At 39.3% G+C, this 22,768-nt stretch overlaps 1 protein-coding gene across 1 annotated transcript; it reads right to left on the bottom strand.

Annotated features, from left to right (window-relative positions):
- Positions 1–18,205: 18,205 nt before the first annotated feature.
- On the bottom strand, positions 18,206–19,609 carry LOC104250173 (uncharacterized). The gene has a single exon (XM_009806744.2). It carries the CDS (start codon positions 19,470–19,472, stop codon positions 18,984–18,986), a length of 489 nt encoding a protein of 162 aa, XP_009805046.1. The 5' UTR covers positions 19,473–19,609; the 3' UTR covers positions 18,206–18,983.
- Positions 19,610–22,768: the final 3,159 nt, after the last annotated feature.

Genomic DNA, 22,768 nt, shown 5'->3' with positions numbered 1-22,768 from the left:
AAACTAAACTTATAATCCCATACTTTTATCTACGAAATCCTTAGTCATTTTTTAGCCGTTTTTCCATTAGAAAGGCTTTTGAAGGGGAATATTCCATGGATGAGTATGAGCACATTATACATCTCATATTAGATCCCTAGAAAGAAAAACAACTACAATAATAGATGAACTTGAAAATGTTGATACAATCACATTTGGGGAAGAAGACAAATTTGCAACAATACTAGGGGGAGGACAAAAAGAAACAATAAAGATCAACGTTCATTAACTAATAAAATATTTTGTTAGTGGTCCTTTTTTTTACAATGAAATAAACTATGAACTAATTTGATTTATGAAATTATATTTTGTCAAAAAATATATTATTGTTTGTGTGTCAATTTAAATATCACTTTTAGTATTTTTGTTCATATAAAAGTAACTTAAGCTGCCATAGCACTCAAAATTTAATTTTTTTACTCTTGCTTTCTAGATCCAGTGTGAAATCAATGAATTTATCTAATTGAGACATTCTTGATTGATCGAGACAAAACGATCCCGTTTTATCATTTTGATCCATAATTATTCTAATGCTTTTATTCTCTATTAAGTTTCACAAATATTTATCTATCAATATTTTCATATAAAACTTATTATTCATTCAAAAAAGACGTCAACGTCATACATACTATAAGTATAATAAAATGATCAATTCTATGTTATGATTTTTGTTTAGTTAGATGATTCATTATTTTCATAAATTTGGATATCTACAATTTATTTTAATAGTTTATTTGATGTAAAATATTGCTCGATTAAGCAAAACGCAATCGAGGCATGAACTTACACTATAAATGTCATTTATTAGATTATTGTATATATGTCTGTACCTCATAAAAATAAATAAGAAAAACAAATCACATTTATCTAATTAAACTTCCATTATTCATCTTTGTAGGTTTGGACAATAACCAATTATCTTGATCTCGACAAACAAGTGAGCCACATAACATGTACTTTATTTTTTTTTCATGCATAACTATTTAGCCTATACAAAATATTGTATACCGTATGACTAGACATACATGTGCAATGCACGTGTCGAGAAACTAGTATATGCATACATACATACATACATACAAACATACAAACATACATACATATCTTTTTAACGACCGAGCGAAGCGCGGACAAATACACTAGTGATTAGGAATGACAAGGGGGGGGGGTTAAGCTTATGCGGGGCGGGGCGGGTTGAACCTTTTCTAAAAAAAACTAGCGCGGGGCGTGGGTTTTCTTCTTTCACATTTTGAAACTGACTATTTTTGGAAGAAAAATTGCTCCAATCTGTTGATAAAATTGAGTTTGAACGCATTCTTATGGGAAGAAAAATTTGACCCAAATGTAATATAAAATTTTCTTGCTAATTTTTATATGACTCAAAAATTTTTATTCAAAAAAAATAAATTCAAACAGAAAGCCATAAAATTTATTACTTTCCAGTAATATCTACACTCTTATCCCTGCTACATGTTTATATCTTTGTGAGTAAAATTAATATTTACCAAGTTTGTGAGTTTTGAAGGATTGAATTGAACTTTGTTTTCATTTTATTCTAGCTTACTCACGAACTGATTTATTTGAAATTCATTGTTTCCTTCTGTGAAATTATATTTTTAGAAACTGCATCAAATATGAAAGTAACTAGAATTCATTAAAGCATATGAAAATAATAAGAATGAAATTTTAAACTAAGCTGTGCGGGGCAGGCGGGACGGGTGGATGCGGGGCGAGACGAGGGTGGGTTGGAAATTCTGCAGGTTTGTATACGGTCGAAATCGGGTATGCCCAATTTTTCGGGCTCGAGGGATTGTCTTAAGTCCGAGTTCGGAATGGATCGAGTTCGAGCTCGATGGACCAGGATCGAGCTCAAAGACAGAGTTGAAGGCCCGAGGATCGAAGTACGCGATGAGTATCGAAGCCGAGTATGCTCAACCCCGAGATAATTCAGTTACAGATTTGTAACAGAATGAGCAAGATTCTTGCCACGTCCCCAAAATCATGGCGTAAATCCCGGAATAGATTTGTACTAATCTGTACTAGGCGGTTAGATAGCTGTCCCAATAAGATTCTTTACTATAAATAGCAATGTACCTCATTTAGGGTTCCCCTATTATATAAAGGGGTCCCCAATCATTTGTAAGGATCATTAATCATTGGCAAAGAATATACTCTCTTACTTTCTCGCTCACTGTTCATCAGAATTATCTTTTGTTTTATTATTCTTACTTTACTGTTCTTGATCCATCTCGAGGTCACTTTGGCTCGAGGTCAAGACTGGTCTACATTGTGCTTTGCTTTCACTTATTTCTTTCATTTAAACATCAGATTTCTTTATTATTAATTAGTATTGGACTAAATCACGAATTTTAAAACCATAAATTAAGTTTAATTGTTACTCATATTTTCGAGGGTAAACAGTTTTGCGCCACCATGGGGCTAAAGATAATAGTGATTATTTCAGTACTTATTCTCATAACACACGTTATTTTTACACTCGTTCTTATCAATGATTTTTTATTCTCAGGCTAAAACATGTCAAACTCACAAAACGCACCTCTACACGACAACGATGGTCTTGGATTTCATGGGGAAAACAACAATGTAGGGGTCGATGTACCACCGGTAAACCCTGAGGAAGTGCCAAATGTGGTACCAGTTGATGTTAGTTTACACATTGCTTTGAATGCAGATCTAGGCGCAGACCCTGGAGCGAGTGTACGTAGGGAAGTCAGATCTGGTAGCCAAGGAAACACATGGTATAGGAGATGGGGGAGTCAGCTTCTGTCACGACCCAGATTTTTCACCCTCGGGAGCCGTGATGTTGCCTACTAATGTGAGCTAGGCAAGCCAATTATTGAACAAATTACCCCATATACCAATATTATCTTTGACATTATATAAAACAATAACGTGTAAACAGCGAAAATTTAGAATAAGCAGAAGAAAGTAACAAAATATCTGAACATGTATCTATTACAACAATTTAAGCCTTAATCACCCAAAACTAGTGTCACAGTACCACAGACGGTCTAAGACTGCTAAATACATGGTCTGAAAATAAAAGACATATTGTTTCTGAAGCAAAGAGATGAAACAGGAAATAAAGGATAGAGGAGACGTCAGGGCTTGCAGACGCCTGCAGGTCTACCTTGCATCTCCGCGTGGACTGAAAGTAGTCTCCAAACTACGGTCCAAGAGCTGCTCTGGGATCTGCACATAGTGCAGAGTGTAGTATCAGCACAGCCGATCCCATGTACTGGTAAGTGTCTAGACTAACCTCGGCGAAGTAGTGACAAGGCTAGGACCAGACTACCAGATAATCTTGTGCAATTCGCATATATACAGTGAAAAAAAGTACAGAGGTAAACAGTCAAGTATGGGAGGGGGAGCATGCTACGGGGGAGATATCAACTCCGAATAGAAAGACAACAGGTAAATGAAAGAAGCAATATATCTCAGATATCAACAAAAGAACCAGAAATCAATAAATGCACGGCATCACCCTTCGTGCTCTTACTCTCATCCTCACCAAAGCAATCATATAATGAAAACGTGCACGGCATCACCCTTCGTGCTTTTACTCTTTTTCCTCACCATATAATCAATGTAATCAGCACGGAATGATACATCGTGCGGCACGACATCACCCTTCGTCCTTTACACTCTTTCCTCACAAATCATACACGACATCACCCTTCGTGCTTTTCACTCTTTCCTCACAAAAACAATACACGACATCACCCTTCGTGCTTTAACTCTCTTCCTCACCCAAACAACAATCACAAAAATAGGGCAAGGAAAATAAATAAAATTGCAATAATAATCCCGGCAAGGGAACAATAATTCAACAACAAGTCCCGGCAAAGGACAACATCAAAACAACAACCAAATCCCGGCAAGGGAGTCAATGTAGTGAATCTTTTTTCTATTTCACTTTTACATCACAACTCTCTTTACAACTTGAGCCAACGCTCCAAGGATTCAATTACCACTTATTCTTTCACAATTTATTATATAACTTGAGTCAATGCTCCTCAATGTTCATAGGTCACAATTCCTTCCACAAACTTTGCCCAACAAATAGAAATATTTAGCAAGGCATGGATAATACAACGAAGTCATGATAATCACAAGAAAATAGGACTCACGGGCATGCTAGACACCAACGTATAGATACTTGCCACCATTCCTATACATCGTACTCAACAATTACCATATAGCAAGTAGGACTCGACTCATAATCCCTCAAGCTAAGGTTAGGCCATACTCTTACCTCGATGTCACGAACACAATTCACGTCTCAATTATCTCTTTACCCCTTGATTCCACCACCAATTTGCTAGTATCTAGTCACAAGTTACTTAATTACATCAATAAACGCTAAATGAATCAACTCCAATGCATGAAAATGAGTTTTCCAAAGTTTTGCCCAAAAAGTCAAAAATCGCCTACGGGCCCACATAGTCAAAACCCGAGGTTCGAACCAAAATCTGATTACCCATTCCCCCACGAACCCAAATATATAATTTGTTTTGAAATCGGACCTCAAATCGAGGTCCAAATCCCCAATTTTTGAAAAACCTAGGTTCTACACAGAACACCCAATTTTCCCCATGAAAATTATTGATTTTTAGTTGAAATCATGTCAAAAGATGTTAATGATTGAAGGAAACGAGTTAAAATTGACTTACAATGGATTTGGAAGAAGAGTTGTTCTTGAAAAATCGCCCTAGGGAGTTTGTGTTTTCAAAAGACGTGAAAAATGGTTGATTTTCGGCTAAGTGTAAAAGTTGCAGGTCGTAGATATGGGAACAGGGGTTCGCAATTGCGAACCCAGACCTTTGCTAAGTTGGGAATTGCGAAAAAAGGCTCGCATTTGCGAGCTGGGAAATGCGAAGATAGGGTCGCATTTGCAACCACTGGCTAGGAAGGGAGGGGATCGCATTTGCGATAAAACCCTCGCAATTGCGAGGATGGGCTGGCCTAGGCCTCTTTCGCATTTGCAACAGGCCTCTCGCATTTGCAATTTTGCATTTGCGAGCCAGGCTTCGCACCTGCAGGCCTGCAATGCAACAGCTGAAACCTGCAATTTTCTATGTCCAAAATACACCTCGTGGCCTATCCAAAACTCACCCAAGCCCTCGGGGCTCCAAACCAAACATGCACATCAACCTAAAAACATCATACGGACTCGCTCGTGCATTCAAATCACTTAAATAACATCAACAACTATGAATTTCACATCAAAATCATGAAAATTTCTTAAGAACTTCAAACTTTCAAATTTTCTCAAAAACGATCCGATTCACGTCATTTCAAGTTCGTTTCTTACCAAACTTCACAGACTTATCTTAAATCACATATAAGATCTGTACCGGGCGCCAGAACCAAAATACGGCCCCCATACTATCAAGTTTTAATTAAAACTCATTTCCAAACCTCATAAATAATTTCAGAAAATAATTTTCTTTAAAAAATTTATTTCTCGGTCTTAGGACCTCGGAATTCGATTCCGGGCATACTCCCAAGTTCCATATTTTCCTACGGAACCTCCGGGACCATCAAATCACAGGTCCGGGTCCGTTTACCCAAAATGTTGACTGAAGTCAACTTAATTCATTTTACAGCCTCCAAGTGATATTCGAGGTGCTACAAGCTCAACAGATCGCCATCGCTCAACTTCAAAGTTAGAATAAAACTCTAAGTACGGTCAAACTAAAAAACACTCATCGTGCTGAGCCGATGCTAGAGAGATCAAATGGTAATGGCTCGGGGACTGACCCCACAATTATGAGGATTCTCGAGGAACTCACCAAGAGAATCGAGTCGGGGGAAAATAAGATTGAGGATAATGACAAAAAAGTGGAGACTTATAACTCCCTTATTGATCAAATGCCGGGGGCACCCCCGATCTTGAAAGGTTTGGATGCCAAAAAGTTCATACAAAAGCCTTTCCATCCGAGTGTAGTTCCGATGTCCATTCCTAAAATGTTTTGCATGCCCGATATACCTAAATACAATGGGACAACTGACCCTAATGAAAATATCACCTCGTATACTTGCGGGATTAAAGGAAACAACTTGAATGATGATGAGATCGAATCAGTATTGTTGAAACAATTTGGGGAAACTTTGTCCAAGGGAGCCATGATTTGGTATCACAACCTGCCCACGAACTCTATTGATTCGTTTGCTATGTTTGCAGACGCCTTCGTGAAAGCGCACGTCGGGGCCATAAAGGTAGCAACAAGGAAATCAGATGTTTTTAAGATAAGATAGAGGAACAACAGATGGAATTACCACCAGTCTCGGATGACTGGGCAATATAGGCTTTTATTTAGGCTTTGAACGAGCGGAGTTCGATCGCGTCTCGACAATTAAAGCAGAATTTGATCGAGTATCTAGATGTGGCGTGGTCAAACATACATAATTGTTAACAATTGAAGATCAGGGTCGAGGACGACCAGTTGGGAGCCCCTTCGTGTTCAGTTCATCCTAATAGATCGGCAGCTAAGCCCCCGAGGGATATAGACAGGGAATCAAGATCAAACAAGGAACGGAATTAGTCGTACACAGATCGGAGAAACAATGGTTTGGGGCGTAATGCTCCTCGGAATGATCGGAGAAATGATCGAGGTCAAAGCTCTCAGGGACTCATGAGTAAGAATGGGTTTGATAAACATACCGACCCTGCGGAAGTACCTCGATTGTTGGAGTATAATTTTAGTGTAGATGAATCGGGGATTGTGTCAGCTATTAGAAGAATCAAAGATACCAGATGGCCTAGATGTATAGAAATCAATCCCTCTCAAAGGAATCCAAACTTGATGTGTAAGTATCACGGCACACATGGCCATAGAATTGAAGATTGCAGACAGCTAAGGGAGGAGGTAGCTCGGTTGTTCAACGAGGGTCATCTTCGAGAATTTCTTAGTGATCGAGCTAAGAACCACTTTAGGGAAAGAGATGCAAACAGAAACAATGAGCAGGAAGAACCGCAACATGTAATCCATATGATCGTTAGTGGTGTCGATGTTCCACAAGGGCCTATATTCAAACGCACCAAAGTGTCGATCACCAGAGAAAAACAGACTCAAAGATATGTGCCAAAGGGCGTCCTATCATTCAATAATGAGGAAACGGAAGGAATATCTCAGTCACACAATGACGCCCTGGTAATTTCTATTTTTTTAAATAAAATTCAAGTTAAACGTGTTCTAGTATATCCAAGTAGCTCAGCAAACATAATCAGATCGAGGGTCGTAGAGCAGCTCGGCCTGCTGGATCAAATTGTACCTGCATCCCGAGTCCTAAATGGCTTCAACATGGTAAGCGAAACATCGAAGGGGGAGATAATCCTAACAGTGAATGTAGCCGGGACCATCCAAGATACAAAATTCCATGTCATCAAAGGTGACATGAGGTATAATGCACTTCTTGGGAGGCCGTGGATCCATAACATGAGGGCAGTACCTTCGATCCTTCATCAGATAATGAAATTCCCAACAACGGATCGTGTGAAAATGATTTACGGAGAGAAACACACTGAAAAAAATATATTTGCAGTCGATAAAGTGACACCTATACCAATTCCTTTAACCTCGAAAAAATCGGGGGCCAAAGATAAGCAGGCAGCCAAATAGCAACCACTGATCCCAGTCCCGATCGAGCCGGAGGAATAGGTAATCGAAGAAGAAGAAGAGGATCTCCTTACTCCTCAAACCTTCGTTGTTCCTAAAGAGTCAGACACAACCAAATCAACAGTCGAGGAGCTGGAACAGGTCATACTGATCGAGTACATGCCCAAGAAAAAGGTATACCTGGGAACGGGGGTTAACCCCCAAACTCAGGGAAAAACTCCTTCAATTTCTTATCGATAATATGGATTGTTTTGCTTGGTCCCATTTAGACATGACAGGGATCCTGTCAGAAATAACAATGCACCGGCTAAGCATCGACCTTAGGTTCAAACCAGTAACATCGACCTCAGGTTCAAACCGGCTAAGCCCCAGTCCGAGGTGAAGATGCATTCATAAAGGATGAGGTAACAAAACTTCTTAAAATAAGGTCAATTAGAGAAGTAAAATACCTTGGGTGGTTAGCCAACATAGTTGTAGTTCCTAAAAAAGGAAACAAACTTAGAATGTGCATAGATTATAAGGATTTAAACAAAGCATGCCCTAAAGACTCTTTTCTACTTTCTAACATCAATCACATGATCGATGCCACGACCGGCCACGAGATCCTTACCTTTCTCGATGCCTACTCCGGCTACAATCAGATGCAGATGAACCAGGGGGACTAGGAGAAGACCTCGTTTATCACTAAGTTTGGAAATTATTATTACAACGTAATGCCCTTCGGGGTAAAAATTCAGGAGCTACATACCAATGCCTAGTTAACAAAATGTTCGAGGAACATATAGGTAAATCAATGAAAGTTTACATTGATGATATGTTGGTTAAGTCCCTTCGCAGAGAGGACCATTTAACTCATTTGTAGGAAACATTCAAAATCTTGAGAAAGTACAACATGAAGCCTAACCCGGAAAAATGTGCCTTCGGAGTCGGCTCGGGCAAGTTCCTCGGCTTCATGGTGTCTAATCGGGGAATCTAAATCAACCCCAACAAGATCAAGGCCATCGAAGATATCACAATCGTGGATAGAGTGAAAGCCATGCAAAGGCTAACATGACGAATAGCCACCTTAGGTCGATTGATCTCGATGTCATCAGATCGAAGTCATAGGTTCTTTTCCTTGCTCAAAAAGAAAAAGGATTTTGCATGCACCCCGGTATGCCAGCAAGCCTTAGAAGAATTGAAGCGATACCTATCGATCCTGCCTTCGATTCATACCACGAAGGTAGATGAAAATCTTTACTTATATTTGGATGTGTCCGAGATAGCGGTAAGTGAGGTACTAGTTCGAGAAAAGCAAGGTACGCAATTCCCTGTTTATTATGTAAGCCGAACTCTAGGAGATGCTGAAACTAGATACCTTCACTTAGAAAAATTAGCATTTGCATTAATAAGCGCATCTAGGAAGTTAAAGCCATATTTTCAATGTCATCCCATATGTGTATTAACTACTTATCCTTTTCGAAATGTTTTGCATAAGCGTAAATTATCGGGCCGATTGGCCAAATGGGCAGTCGAGCTTAGCGGGTACGATATCGAGTATCAACCTCAAACGGCTATCAAGTCTCAAATCTTAGCTGATTTCGTGGCTGATTTTATGCTGACCCTCCTACCCGAAGTGGAGAAAGAGCTTCCGCTAAAATCGAGTACATCGTCGGAGGTATAGACCCTTTTCACGATGGTGCCTCGAATGTGAAAGAGTCCCGGCTCAGCATTGTTTTGAAGCCATCAAAAGGTAGTACTATTAGATAATATATTAAAACTTCTAGGTTGACTAATAATGAGGCCAAGTATAAGGCCATGATTGTAGGTCCCGAGCTAGCCAAAAGCCTAGGGGCAGAAGTCACCGATGCCAAGTGCGATTCCCTATTGTTCGTAAATCAAGTAAACAAAAGCTTTGAAGTTTGAGAGGATAGGATGCAAAGATATTTGGACAAATTACAAGTAACCTTGCATCATTTCAAGGAGTGGACTCTAGACCATGTGCCTCGAGAAAAAAATGGTGAGGCCGATGCACTCGCCAACTTGGGGTCTTCAGTTGAAGACGATGATATTGTCTCGGGGACCGTCATCTAGTTATTGAGATCTGTGGTCGAAAAGGGTCATGCTGAGATAAATTCTACAAGTTTGACTTGGGATTGGAGGAATAAGTATATCGAGTATTTGAAAAATGGAAAGCTCCCATTGGATCACAAAGAGTCGAGGGCTCTACGAACCAAGGCTACTACGTTCACATTGGATGAAGATGGAACATTATACAGAAGAATGTTCAATGGACCATTGGTGGTGTGTTTAGGACCAGGGGACACCGATTATGTTCTACAAGAAGTCCAAGAAGGCACTTGTGGTATCACTCCGGTGCTAAGTCTTTGATTCGCAAAATTATTAGAGCATGGTATTACTGGGATAGCATGGAAAAAGACACTAAGGAGTTTGTCAAAAAATGTGATAAATGTCAAAGGTTTGCACCGATGATCCATCAGCCCGGAGAACAACTTCACTCAGTTCTGTCCCCATGGCCTTTCATGAAATGAGGAATGGATATCGTCATCCCCCTACCAATAGCCCCAAGTAAAGCTAAGTTCATTTTGTTTATGACTGACTAATTTTCTAAATGGGTGGAAGCACATGACTTCGAGAAGGTCAGAGAAAAAGAAGTTATTGACTTCATTTGGGACCATGTCATATGTCGATTCTTGATACCTGCCGAAATCATATGCGACAATGGCAAGCAATTCATCAGCAACAAGGTAAAGGAGTTCCTTGAAGCACACAAAATAAAGAGGATCTTATCAACACCGTACCACCCAACCAGGAACTGACAGGCCAAGTCAACACACAAAACCATCATTCAAAAACTAAAGAAAAGATTGGACAATGCAAAAGGAAAATGGAGAGAAGTTTTACCCGAGGTCTTTTGGGCATATCGGACGACATCGAAGTCCAGTATGGGGGCCACTTTATTCTCTTTAGTATATGGCTCTGAGGCCTTAATCTCGGTCAAGGTCGAAGAACCCAACGCCGGGTTTCGACATGCATCGGAGGAGTCAAATCACGAGGCTATGAATACCATCCTTAAGCTATTAGATGAAAAATGAGAAGCGGCACTCGTTCGGATGGCGGTGCAGAAACAAAGAATCAAGATATATTATAATAGAAGTACTAACCTTCGATATTTCAAAATCGGGGACTTAGTTCTATGGAAGGTCACCCTCAATACTAGAGACTCGAATGAAGGGAAACTCAGCCCGAATTGGAAAGGACCGTACCGAGTCATCGGAGTTGTCGGTAAAGGATCTTACAAACTTGGCACGATGGGAGGCGAACAATTGCCGAACAATTGGAATGTATCACTGCTCAAACGATATTACTACTAAGGTATGGCTTTCTCCTTTTGTCCATCTGAATTTAAAACTAGCTCATTACAGGTGTTTGATCGAGGATATCAAGGGAACCTTTTTACACGAATACCTAAGGTTTTAAAGTACGCGTTGCACATTTTTTCCCTTAGGTCGGATTTTGTCCCAAATGGGTTTTACCGGGGAGGTTTTTAACGAGGCAACAACTAAGTTCTACCTAAGGAGAACTCACATTATCCAAGGCTTCTTTTCAATCAACCTTGAATACTGGGGGGCATCACCCTCGGAGATTATATTTTCAAGGAAAATACTTCATGCTAAAGATGGCCTCGATAGTAAAACTTTGTAATGGACCAAACAGTCAGATGAACCGTGTCCATATAGAATAGTCGAGCCCCGACGACAAAACATGTATGCATGTATCAAATTATTCAAAGAAGCATTCTTTCTATATCAAAAAACACTCTGTGTCTCAAAGAAATTTGCTACTATATGAACATCATACTTGTGATTTTGCAAGAAACAACTCAAGGGCCAAAACGCGAATACACCTCGAATACTCGGGGACTGTTATCGACAGTCAACGCATTCAAGTCATCTAAACTCGAATTCATAAGACCTCAAAGAGGCATCCCCTTGACATAAAGGCCAAGGCCATCACACTCGGGGACTAACCTTTTGAACAAGTTCAAAGGGTTATCGGGAAACAAATCCAAGAGACATACCCGAAGGCTACAGCCATATTAAAGACTATGGTCATATAAAAAGGCTATGTCCAAAATAATACATTTCGGAGACGTTCGACTTTTGCCATAAGTTAAAGGCCTTCAAATACTTTGAAAAATTGGTTAAACTAGGCTACACTCGGCAAAAGAAAAAGGGCTTCGATAAAATATGCCCTCGAATAATTTAAAGGCTTCGATAAAATCAGCCTTCGAAAAAAGCCTCAAGAGGTATTCAATTATCCTAACACAAATGGATTACAAATGAGATTCCAATCGATCGAACCTTCAAAAAATCCAACGGGTACAAAAAACACATGCTAAGGCATAAATAAATTTTAACTAAGTCTTTTAACCAAAAAGAAGGAAAAATTATAGCCTTCTTAGAGGCCGAAGTGTCCCAACTAAAAGAGCCTAAGGGCCAATATAAAAGGGCCTAAGGGACGAAGCATGCGGAGTTCGAGACCTTACTCTCACTCAACTCGGACTCAAGAGTCCTATCATCCCGAGCTTGCATCAAATTGACTTAAACATAGCTCGAGGATTAACAAAAACCTTAAGAGGTATCCTATTATAAGTTCGAAGATCGCCTATTGATTGCTAAAAAACCTAAGGGTTGCTATATTCAGAATCCGAGCTGATGTTCACTTAATCATTGAAGTTATAAAAATTTGTAACAAAATAAAGTCAAAGAAGAATTCCATACAGATCGGAGATAAAGAAAAGGGAATTCTTTTATTTATAGAAGATATTTACAGTACCCACAAGGGGCCTTATACAAAAACAAAGAAACAAAAACAAAAGGCCAAGAACCTAATCTTCTTCGAGGCCACATCCCCGAGAACCACATCTCTGGAAGCCACATCCTCGGGAGCTACGTCATTGGGAGATGCATCTTCGGGGACCTCCTCGGGGACTTCATCCTCATCTCCCCAGCTCTTGGAGCCACTAGCTGGGTCCTCTTTATCGGAGAGCAAAGAGGCAGCCTCTTCCTCCAAAGTTTTTGCCTTTTCAATATCAGATAAGAGGTCGAAGCCACGAGCGTGCACCTCCTCGAGAGTTTCCCTTCGGGACTGTTGCCTGGCATGGTCGAGAGCACATGATAACTTGACTTCAGTCGCAATGGAGATTTCCTATGCCCAAGTGTTAGCAGCTTTGGTGTTATCTCGGTACGAGGACACAAATGCCTCTGCCTCAGATTTGGCCTTCGCAAGCTTAGCGACTGATTTAGCTTCGAACTCCTCAATTTTTTAGCTACGGACAAAGCTTTCCTCCTTTGCATTTTGAAGCTGGCGTTCGATTGAAGTCAGTTGTTCCCGAAGCGTATCTTTCTTTGAGGTGAGACGGTCCATGTGTTGCTTCCATCCTAGGGTCTCGGCCTCTTTCATCTTGAGCTCTTCTCGAAATTGATCCACCAGCTCGTCCTTCTGCTGGGCCTGCAATAGTTGAAGTGTTAGTCACCTAATTGAATAAATGCATAATAAATCCTCAAAGGCTATATTACCTTTCCAATAAGCTCGGTCTGTTCTTGACGAGCCTTCGTCAACTCGACTCGGAGATCCCTAACCTTCTCCTCTTTCTGTACATAAAGGCTCTTAAGGCCATCCCTCTCCTCCACCAGCTTCTTATGTTTGGCTTCATACCGGGCAAGCTCGGCCTGGGATTTGTAAAATGCTTGTCGATGAAGCGATACGACCTTCACGCAAAGAAAAGGAGTTAGACTTAAAAAGATGAGAATTAAACTCGAGTGTAATTATGAAGACAAAAACTTACTTGTTTGAGAAGCCTTTGGCCTCATCAAAAATAAACGAGGCATCAGGATATATATATACCCCAAGACACTCCCAAAATATGTCACTCACTTTGTGGGTCGTTCCTACATCAGGAGTTCTCATGGCCCGGGCATCTCAGAATTGCCCTTCGGAGAACACCGGGCCTGATGGTGAATCATCTACATTGATTTTCCCAAGTGATTCACTTGGGATATTGTCCTCTCTTTGAAGGGCCTCAGAATTAGGCTCTTCGAGCTCGCCCACCAAGTATCCCCAAAATGAGATGCACTTTTTCCACCTGATGGCTCGAGGACTTTGCTCGAGCTCCCCTTCAAAATTTCTTTGATTTATGATTGAACCGCATATGCCACCATCAGTTCAGCGGTCTTTGAAGCATCTGTGATTTCTCTTTTTCGAGCTACTAACAGGAAGTCATCATCTTCACCCTTTTTATCCTCATCCTGAAGGCGTTGGGCCGTTTCTAGAGATGGGGCCACGGAATCGGCCTTAAGCTTTCGAGCCTTGCTTTTCTTTGGCTTTGGGGAATTTGCAGGCGACCCCTTTTTCCTCTTCTTTTCCTTGGTAGGCTTTGGGATTTCTTCTTCACCGGGCGGGGTTGGCCACATAGCAACGGCATCTCCGAGGCTTGCATAATGATAAAGTGAGTATTTCACTAAGAAACATAAATATGTGAACAAGAGAACTCACTACGGTTTTTAGCTTCCCATTGACCCTTGGCAAGCCAAGCCATCTACGTTCCGCATATGAAGAAGTAGAGGCCAGTTGCCGGACCTAACCTACGAAACCAAGAAACAACTGTATCATCGGAAAGAGATTAGATCGAGAAAAGGATGAGATCGTGAAAGAGTAGAGAAAACAGAATATTAAGTCATCATCGATAAACAGTAACTTACGTTTCATGTTCCACTCCTCGAGGAATGGCATCCTCTCAGCATGAATTAGATCGGAGGTCCTGATTCGGACAAATCAGCTCATCCATCCTCGGTCCTTGTCCTCATCGATGCTAGAGAAAAGATATTTCAAGGATCAACGTTGCAGCTTTATCATACCACCTCGATAAAGTCAAGGGCTATATAGCTTGATTAGGTGGTCGAGGGTAAATGGCATCCCCTCGACCAAGCTTAAGAAATATCTGATCAGATTGACGATGGGCCAGAATAAAGGGTAGATCTGGCCAAGCGTCACCTAGTATTGTTGGCAAAAATCAAGAATCACTGGGTCTATGGAACCTAGAGCTAGATCTACGAGACCTAACGTGAATGTGTAGGTATACACGCTTAAGTACCCTACCTTACCGGTTGTAATGTCCTCTTCAGGGGAAGGGATCACAACATTTTTGTTCTCCCAGTTGCAGTCCTTTTTCACATGCTCAAGCTCATATTCAGTTATTAGGCAGATGTATCGAGATATGGGCTCACATTGGCCTGGTGTCAATGTAGGTTTATCGATTTTAAAATCGAAAGTTAGTTCGTACGGCCCAAGAATACACTCTTCGATACGAGGTGGCACCACCGTTCTACCTATAGCGACCATGATGATGAAGAAGCTTTTTCTTTTTGAGGAACTATTTTAGATGTTTTAGCCATTGTCGTTTAGAGATTCAAGAGAAGAAAAGGAGTAGGTGCTGTAGTAAGAGCAAATTGGGAAAAAGGTGAACTCAGAGAAGTTAAAGGAGCTAAAGGGGTTTTGAGAATGATTTGAAAAACAAAGTTTGAAAAAATTGTGAAATTGGCCTATTTATAGAGGCCGCTTAAACATTTTGGGGAAGCCAAATAGTCGATCATTAGCCGCCTCCAATTAATGACCTTGGGAACTACGCGGAAGCGGCCTTTCAATCACTTCAACCGCTGACATCACGAGATTGATATCATGATCAAGGCGTTGAATCATCGAAGATCAAATTATTTCTTATCATCTTACTCTAAGAAACACGGGGACTTTCTGTATACAGTAGAAATCGGGTATGCCCGATTTCCCGGGCTCGAGGGGTTGCCTTAAGTCTGAGTTCGGAATGGATCGAGTTCGAGCTCGATGGACCAGGATCGAGCTCAAAGACATAGTGCAAGGCCTGAGGATCGAGGTACGTGATGAGTATCGAAGCCGAGTATGCTCAACCCCGAGATAATGCCGTTACAGATTTGTAACAGAATGAGCAAGATTCCTGCCACGTCCCCAAAATTATTGCGTAAATCCCGAATAGATTTGTACGAATCCGTACTATGCGGTTAGACAGCTGTCCCAATAAGATTCTTTACTGTAAATAGCAATATACCTCATTTAGGGTTCCCCTATTATATAAAGGGATCCCCAATCATTTGTAAAGATTATTAATCATTGTCAAAGAATATAGTCTCTTGCTTTCTCGCTCATTGTTCATCAGAATTGTCTTTTAGTTTTATTATTCTTGCTTTACTGTTCTTGATCCATCTCGAGGTCACTTTGGCTCGAAGTCAAGACTGGTCTACATTCCGGTTTGGTTTCACTTATTTCTTTTATTTATATTTCAGATTTTTGATTATTAATTAGTATTGGACTAAATCATGTATCTTTAAAATCATAAATTAAGTTTAATTATTACTCATATTTTCAAGGTAATTAAACCCGCCCGCCCCATTGTCATCCCTAGTTATAAGAAATACAGCTAAAAAGGAGAGTGAATGAAAATGAAAGTGAAGTCTCTGTCACGGCTGGCCCTTTATGATGATTAATTGCGTGCCCTAAGTGATAATTCCATAGAGACATACAACATTGACACAGTATTATGACAAGACACACTTACAAAACAAAAATAAGAGAGAGAGAGAGCTAATGAATACACATTATGCAGGCGTTGTAGCCATTAAAACTTGCTTTCTAAGCTCCATTATTTTCCAATTTCATCACTAAAAACTTTATTACAATTATACTTTTTTATGGTTGGTCCATTCCTTTTTGCTTCTTTTCTTTTGGCCTACGTCTTCTCTTGATCATGATACTTTTCCACTGATCGAGTTCCTTTATACCCCGTCCCCTCAAGCAACTTGGCTGGGGGTGGGGGTGGGGTAGGGGGGTTACGCATATGAGTGGTTATAATTATATGGTATGGTAACATGTAAGCACAATTTACTTTTACAGAATTAAGAATAATGTCGAATGTGTCTAGGTGAAACACATATTATAAACGAATTGTGATGAAGTGAATTTCTAGAGAGGTAAATAAATGTTTTTAAGTCCAAGTACATACAATGTAGAGATTAAGTTGTTGAATAATAGGAAACTGAAAAAGTATAAGGAGAACTCCTTTTAGTAAAGAACGTGTTTGGATAATCCAATTATGTGAATATGGCTTGAACTTTTGAGGAAAGGATGGAAATGATCCAACTTTTGTGGTATGGTATAGCTTATGGGATAAGATTGACGCAGTTTTCTGCTTTTCTAGTTTGTATAGATAAGAGTATACGAATACGATCAATCAATAGTTTCTTGTTCAATCACTAATAACTTTAGAGCTAAAGAAATATCAATGCCTAAAAACAGAGGCGGAATCAGAATCTAAAGTTTATGTGTTATGAATTTTAGTTATTTTTAAGTTACTCAGTTCTAATTAATTAATAATTTATATATATATATTCAATGAATTTCTTAGGGCAAATACAGAGTTTTGACTAAAGTTGTTGGGTTCAGCCGAATCCGTAACTTATAGACCGGTTCCGCCCCTCCCTAAAGAGCTAATATATGTAGTTAAAGCTAATATTCGTAACTTCATGCATCGAGCTGTCCTTTTAGTTACTGCTTACTACATTAAAACTTAAAACAAATAGATCCTGTATATCTATACGTTTTTCTTGTTTGCTTTTTCCTTCTTTATTTCTTTTAGCAACGATCACTTTATATATTGTTTATACCCAATGGATTAGACGCGCATGATAAACATAATCGAGGTCTAATTTGATTAAAGTTGGACTATGTTTCAAGACTCGAATTTCCTCTAATTCTTTTCTTTTTATTGTTTTTGTTAATAATCAACTTTGTCTTTATCTCTCTCGTTTAGTATATTCCTCGCTAATTTTGTTACAATTTATGTTGACAAAATACAAAAGAATACGTAACTCCCGTGCCAGTGGAAACTATCTGATTTGCCGCAGAGAGACTCCGAAGCAAAGCAGAGAGACTGAGAATGCACGTCTCTATCTGTCTTTCTTTGGTCAAAAAGTACTTTAGCTCCTAAGGTCTCCCTTCGCTTTGCTTACTCACAAACTAACCTAAATCACAAGTAAAACTTTAATGAGACAATTCAGTGTCAAACCATTATTGTTATTTACAGATTCAGCAATTGGAAGATAAAACTACAAGACCAATGGCTGAGACGCCCTTTAGTAAAGAGTGTCACTCGATACAGATTTGAAGAAAAATTTCAACTTATACCCTACGATATTTTTGGTTTAAAAAAAATATATGTATAACACACCATACTGTAACAGTTTGTTTGGATGGTTGTTACATATTGTATCGTATCATATCGTATTGTACTGTATCATTTGATGAATACAATATTTGGATGGATTGTGTCGTTTTGCCGTCATTTCATGTTATCACACACCAGCAATATGATGAATAAACTTGCAATATTATAAAGAAAAATGACGATGCAATATATAAAAAGGTAGGGTAAGTGATAAAATAAAATTATTTAATAATAATGAGGGGTAAAAATGAGAGAAAAAGACAAGGTAACAACGCGACCACACCAAATCGGTCGTTACATAAAGTAACACATTTCATCGTTACGTAACGACGGATTTAACGATACAATACAATAAAATTTAAGTAACAATCAAAACAAACATTGTATTTAAACTAACAATACGATACAATACAATGCAATAGGTAACAACCATCCAAACAAGCTGTTAAAATTAAGCTGAATTATACTGGCCATTAACTCCCGTACCCCCCCCCCCCCACACACACACCACACACAGAGAAGTTTTAGCTCATGTTTTTTTTGCCATAAAATTTGGGAGTTTTTTTTTTCCAAATTTTGTGTTTAAATATCTGTTTGTTTCTAGATTTTTAACATTTTTTTCAAATTCCAAAAACAACTCTAAACTTTAAAAATTTTCCATGTAAAATGCATGTCCAAACATACTTTCGGCTCAAAAATTTTATTTCATCGCATCTTCAAAAACTCTTTTTTTCAAGTTTCAACCAAATTTATGTCCAAATGATTGCTCCATTTCGTCGATCAAAATCTTACCACAAAAATGGCATTCTTGTATTAAATCCGATCTATAATCCATTCATTACCATAATATTGGGTTCCATATATGCAAACAACATGCTAGCCGTTTAAGTAAAAGCTCAAAGACCAAAGTAGAAAAGAGAAAAAGAAATAAAACATGGAAGAAAATGAAGGAAAAGTCTTCAAATAAGTAAGCAATTAATTTAGCGTTAACCAACCACATCAACCTTGGTTGTGCAAGATAATAGTCGTCGGAATATGGAAGCCATAGCAGCGCATGATATCTCCTTAGCCCTTCTAAAACCGCCTTTACGTTTTCTTCTACTACTTCTCCGGCCACCACTTGAATGACTACCAGCAATATTCCGAGCTTTTTTCTTTCTTCTACGACCCCCTTCACTAACCCCATCTTTCACTCTTCCATAGCAATTCAGTACTGTTTTCTCGTTAACGTTCTCTTCTCTTGAAAAAGTGTAGCTTCTTAAGTATAATTGCCTGCATGAAATGCTGTCCACCACCTTTGGCTTTGATTGATGATTAACGGACCCGTCGGTAGTATTCACGTGGTTCATTCTTTTGCTGACTGATTTTATGAATTCAGCATCGGATTCCGGCCATTTATACAGGTTTATATATGTGGCTCTTACTGGTGCTCTGGCGATATCGTTAACGCAAGTTGATATGCAGGCAGAGGCCATCTTGATATGAATATATGAATGCAAACAAGCTTAGGTTTTAAGAATAGTTTTTGCTTATGTTCATGTAATAATGTTTGTGGGTGGGATTGGGGGGGGGGGGGGATGAAGGAAAAATATGGGAAAGAAGGGGTGAGACAGTAATGTTGGGGTCTGACTGAGCTACATATATATATATATGGTGGGATTTTATGCGTTTGGTTTGGTGGGTACTGTGTAGGTGTAGGTGGTGAATATATGCAATAATTTGACATCATTCGAAGGTGTGGAAAACAGGATTATTCAATATTTTAAAGGGAAAGGTGAAATTAACTTAAATTGGTCTTTTTTCTTTTCTAAGTCTGAAGAATCGAGCACTCAACTACTCAAGCATAGTGAAATTTAGTTATATGTAGTGTCTTCACTTGCTTTTGTAACTACGTATGAATGGTATTACGTATTTGATTTTTGCTTAGACTCAAATCAAAAAGAAATTAAAAGAATTATGTACGAATTGTTCTAAATATTTTTCTAAAAAACACTTATGTCATCAGACCTAGAACTGAAATTTTGCTATTTGAAGGGTCGATGTAGTATTGAGGCAAGGCCTACAACACTTGATAGGAGAGCCCAATCTCCCACAGGTGGGGCTTGGAAATTGTAGATCATTATAATTTAGAGGAATTTTCAGAAATCACAATTGTTTAGTGGCTATTAATTTCCTATAGCTACCATATACATAATTACTTCCTATAGCTACTATTCAGTTGTTACAATAATGTATTTGCTGTATTCATGAATACAGCAGGAAAAAGAGCATAAAAATCAGGGTAGTCCAGCTGTACGCACATGTATTTACATTTATTCGCACCATGTATTCATGAATGCAGCAGCAAAAAACGCTGAAAATCAGGGCAGCCCAGCTGTACTCGCATGTATACACATGTACTCACGCTGTTGTATTCATGAATACAGCAGTTTAAAGCGCCTAAAATCAAGGAAGTCCAGCTGTATGTGCATGTATTCATGAATACAGCAGCAAAAAGCGCCTAAAATCAGGGCAGTCTAGCTGTATGCTCATGTATTCATGCCATGTATTCATGAATATAGTAACGACAATCACCTTGAAAATAGGTATGTCCAGCTGTCTAAGAGAAAGGAAAACTATAACGACTCGACCAGTCATTTTGAGCATTTGCACTTTGCTCGGTTGTTTGAGGGCACGAGTAGCTCAGTATGATGTAGTATGACTTATGTGAATCGTCGATTTTGGTTTTCAGGTTATTCGAAATTGATTTGAAAGAATGATTCTCAACTAGAAGCTTTGAATTTGAAAGGATTGACAAAGTTTTGACTTTTCAGAATTTGACCTCGGATTGGATTTCTAATGGTTCCCTTAGCTCCGTTGGGTGACTTTGGACTTAGGAGCGCGTCCGGATTGTGATTTGGAGGTCTGTAGTAGAGTTTGGCTTGAAATGGCGAAAGTTGAAATTTTGAAAAGTTTGGCCTAGAGTGGAATTTTTGATATCGGGGTTGGATTTCGATTCCAAAAGTTAGAGCAGGTCTGTAATGTTAAATGTGACTTGTATGCAAAATTTGAGGTCAATCGGACGTGATTTAATAGGTTTCGGCATCAGTTGTAGAATTTGGAATTTCAAAATTCATTAGGCTTGAATCCGTGTATAGTTCGTGTTTTTGATGTTGATCAAGGTGTTTTGATGAATTGACAAATTTGTATTGGGTTATTAGACTTGTTGGCATATTTGGTTGAGGTCTCGGGGTGCCTTGAGATGATTTCGGGTGGTTAACGGACTTAAAGTTGGATATTGAAGGATGGCTGAAGTTGTGCGACTATTGTAAACGTACCTGCAGAATGGTCACCGCAGGTGCGAGCCCGCAGAAGCGGGTATTTAGATGCAGAAGCGAAAGAGAGAAGGATGGGCAAAGTTCGCAGGTGTGAAGGATTTGCCGCACCTGCGATGGTCGCAGAAGTGACATTAGAGCCGCAGAAGCGGCAAGTGGCGCAGAAGCGAAGGTTGTTGGCGCAAGCGGAGGATATCCGGAGGTACGGAAGGGCCAGTCTCCATGGGCTTCACAGATGTGGGGCATCATCCGCAGAAGCGGAGGCTGCAGATGCGACATTTTAACCGCAAATGCGGACTAGCTGGGCAGAGTTATAAAAATCGAGGTTTTGGTTCTTTCTTCATATTTTGAGATGTGGGACTCGGATTGAGGCGATTTTTGAAGAAAATTTCATAACAAGGATTGGGTTAAGTGTTCTCTATTCAGTTTTGATCACATTTCATGAATCTATCTTCATTTTTGGCATTTGGTTAATGAATTTTAAAGAGAAATTGGGGGTTTTGGCATAAATTTTTGTAATATTAATTTTTGAGTTTTGAACGATGATTTGGAGTCGGATTTTAGTGAAACTAGTATGGTTGGACTCATAATTGAATGGATTGTCGGATTTTATAATTTTGCCGAGTTTCGATGCGTGGGCCTAGGTGTGATTTTTGGCTGGATTTGGGATTTTATATAGAATTTAATCTTTATCATTTTTAATTGTTTCCTTGGGCTTTATCTGATGTATTTGGGTTGCTTTTGGCTAGTTTTGACCATTTGGAGGTCGCTACGCGCATGATGGCATTTTTGGAGCATCACTTGGCTTGCTCGGTGTTAGAATAGGCTTGTTCAAGATAAGTAACTCTTCTAAACTTAGTGCTAACGATATGAAACCCCAAATTACGTGTTGTCTGATTGATATTGAGGTGACACACATGCTAGGTGACGGGCGTGTGGACGTGCATCCTGTAAATTGTGATTCCGTTGTTTTCATGGCACTGTATAGTTTTCCTATTTTGTTGATATCAATGTTTTCACCATATGATAGAGTAACTAAGCTGTCATTCATGCTATATATCATGTTTAGGCGTTATGTTGATATTGTTAGGATCCATAGTGGTCATTGCTTGCTGTCATCTCACTGATTTCACTGATATTTCAGACTCAGTCATATTCATGCATTCAAATCATATCTCAGTCTCAGTTGTTATTTATCTATACATCATATCATTGCTCCGGGTTAACTTCCATGGCATTGTGAGCACGTGGGTGAGACTAGAGAGACTGATGATTGAGTGAGGCCGAGAGCCTAATTATGAGTGATAGTTATGGGATCGGGCTGCACGCGCAGCAGTTATATTGATGATTATGATAGCGCTTGGGCTACAGGAGCCCCTCCGGAGTCTGTAACACCCCCATTGAGCCCGGATGATATTATTAAGGGATGTATTTCCTTGGACATAGATTTGTCGGGA

The sequence above is a fragment of the Nicotiana sylvestris genome, chromosome 6, assembly GCF_000393655.2.
Source record: "Nicotiana sylvestris chromosome 6, ASM39365v2, whole genome shotgun sequence".
NCBI classification, from domain to species: domain Eukaryota; kingdom Viridiplantae; phylum Streptophyta; class Magnoliopsida; order Solanales; family Solanaceae; genus Nicotiana; species Nicotiana sylvestris.
This window is presented reverse-complemented; position numbering and strand designations above follow the sequence as displayed.

What these genes read in the sequence shown, in the direction of transcription:
- LOC104250173 (XM_009806744.2), bottom strand. Translation starts at nt 19,472, where the DNA reads ATGGCCTCTGCCTGCATATCAACTTGCGTTAACGATATCGCCAGAGCA.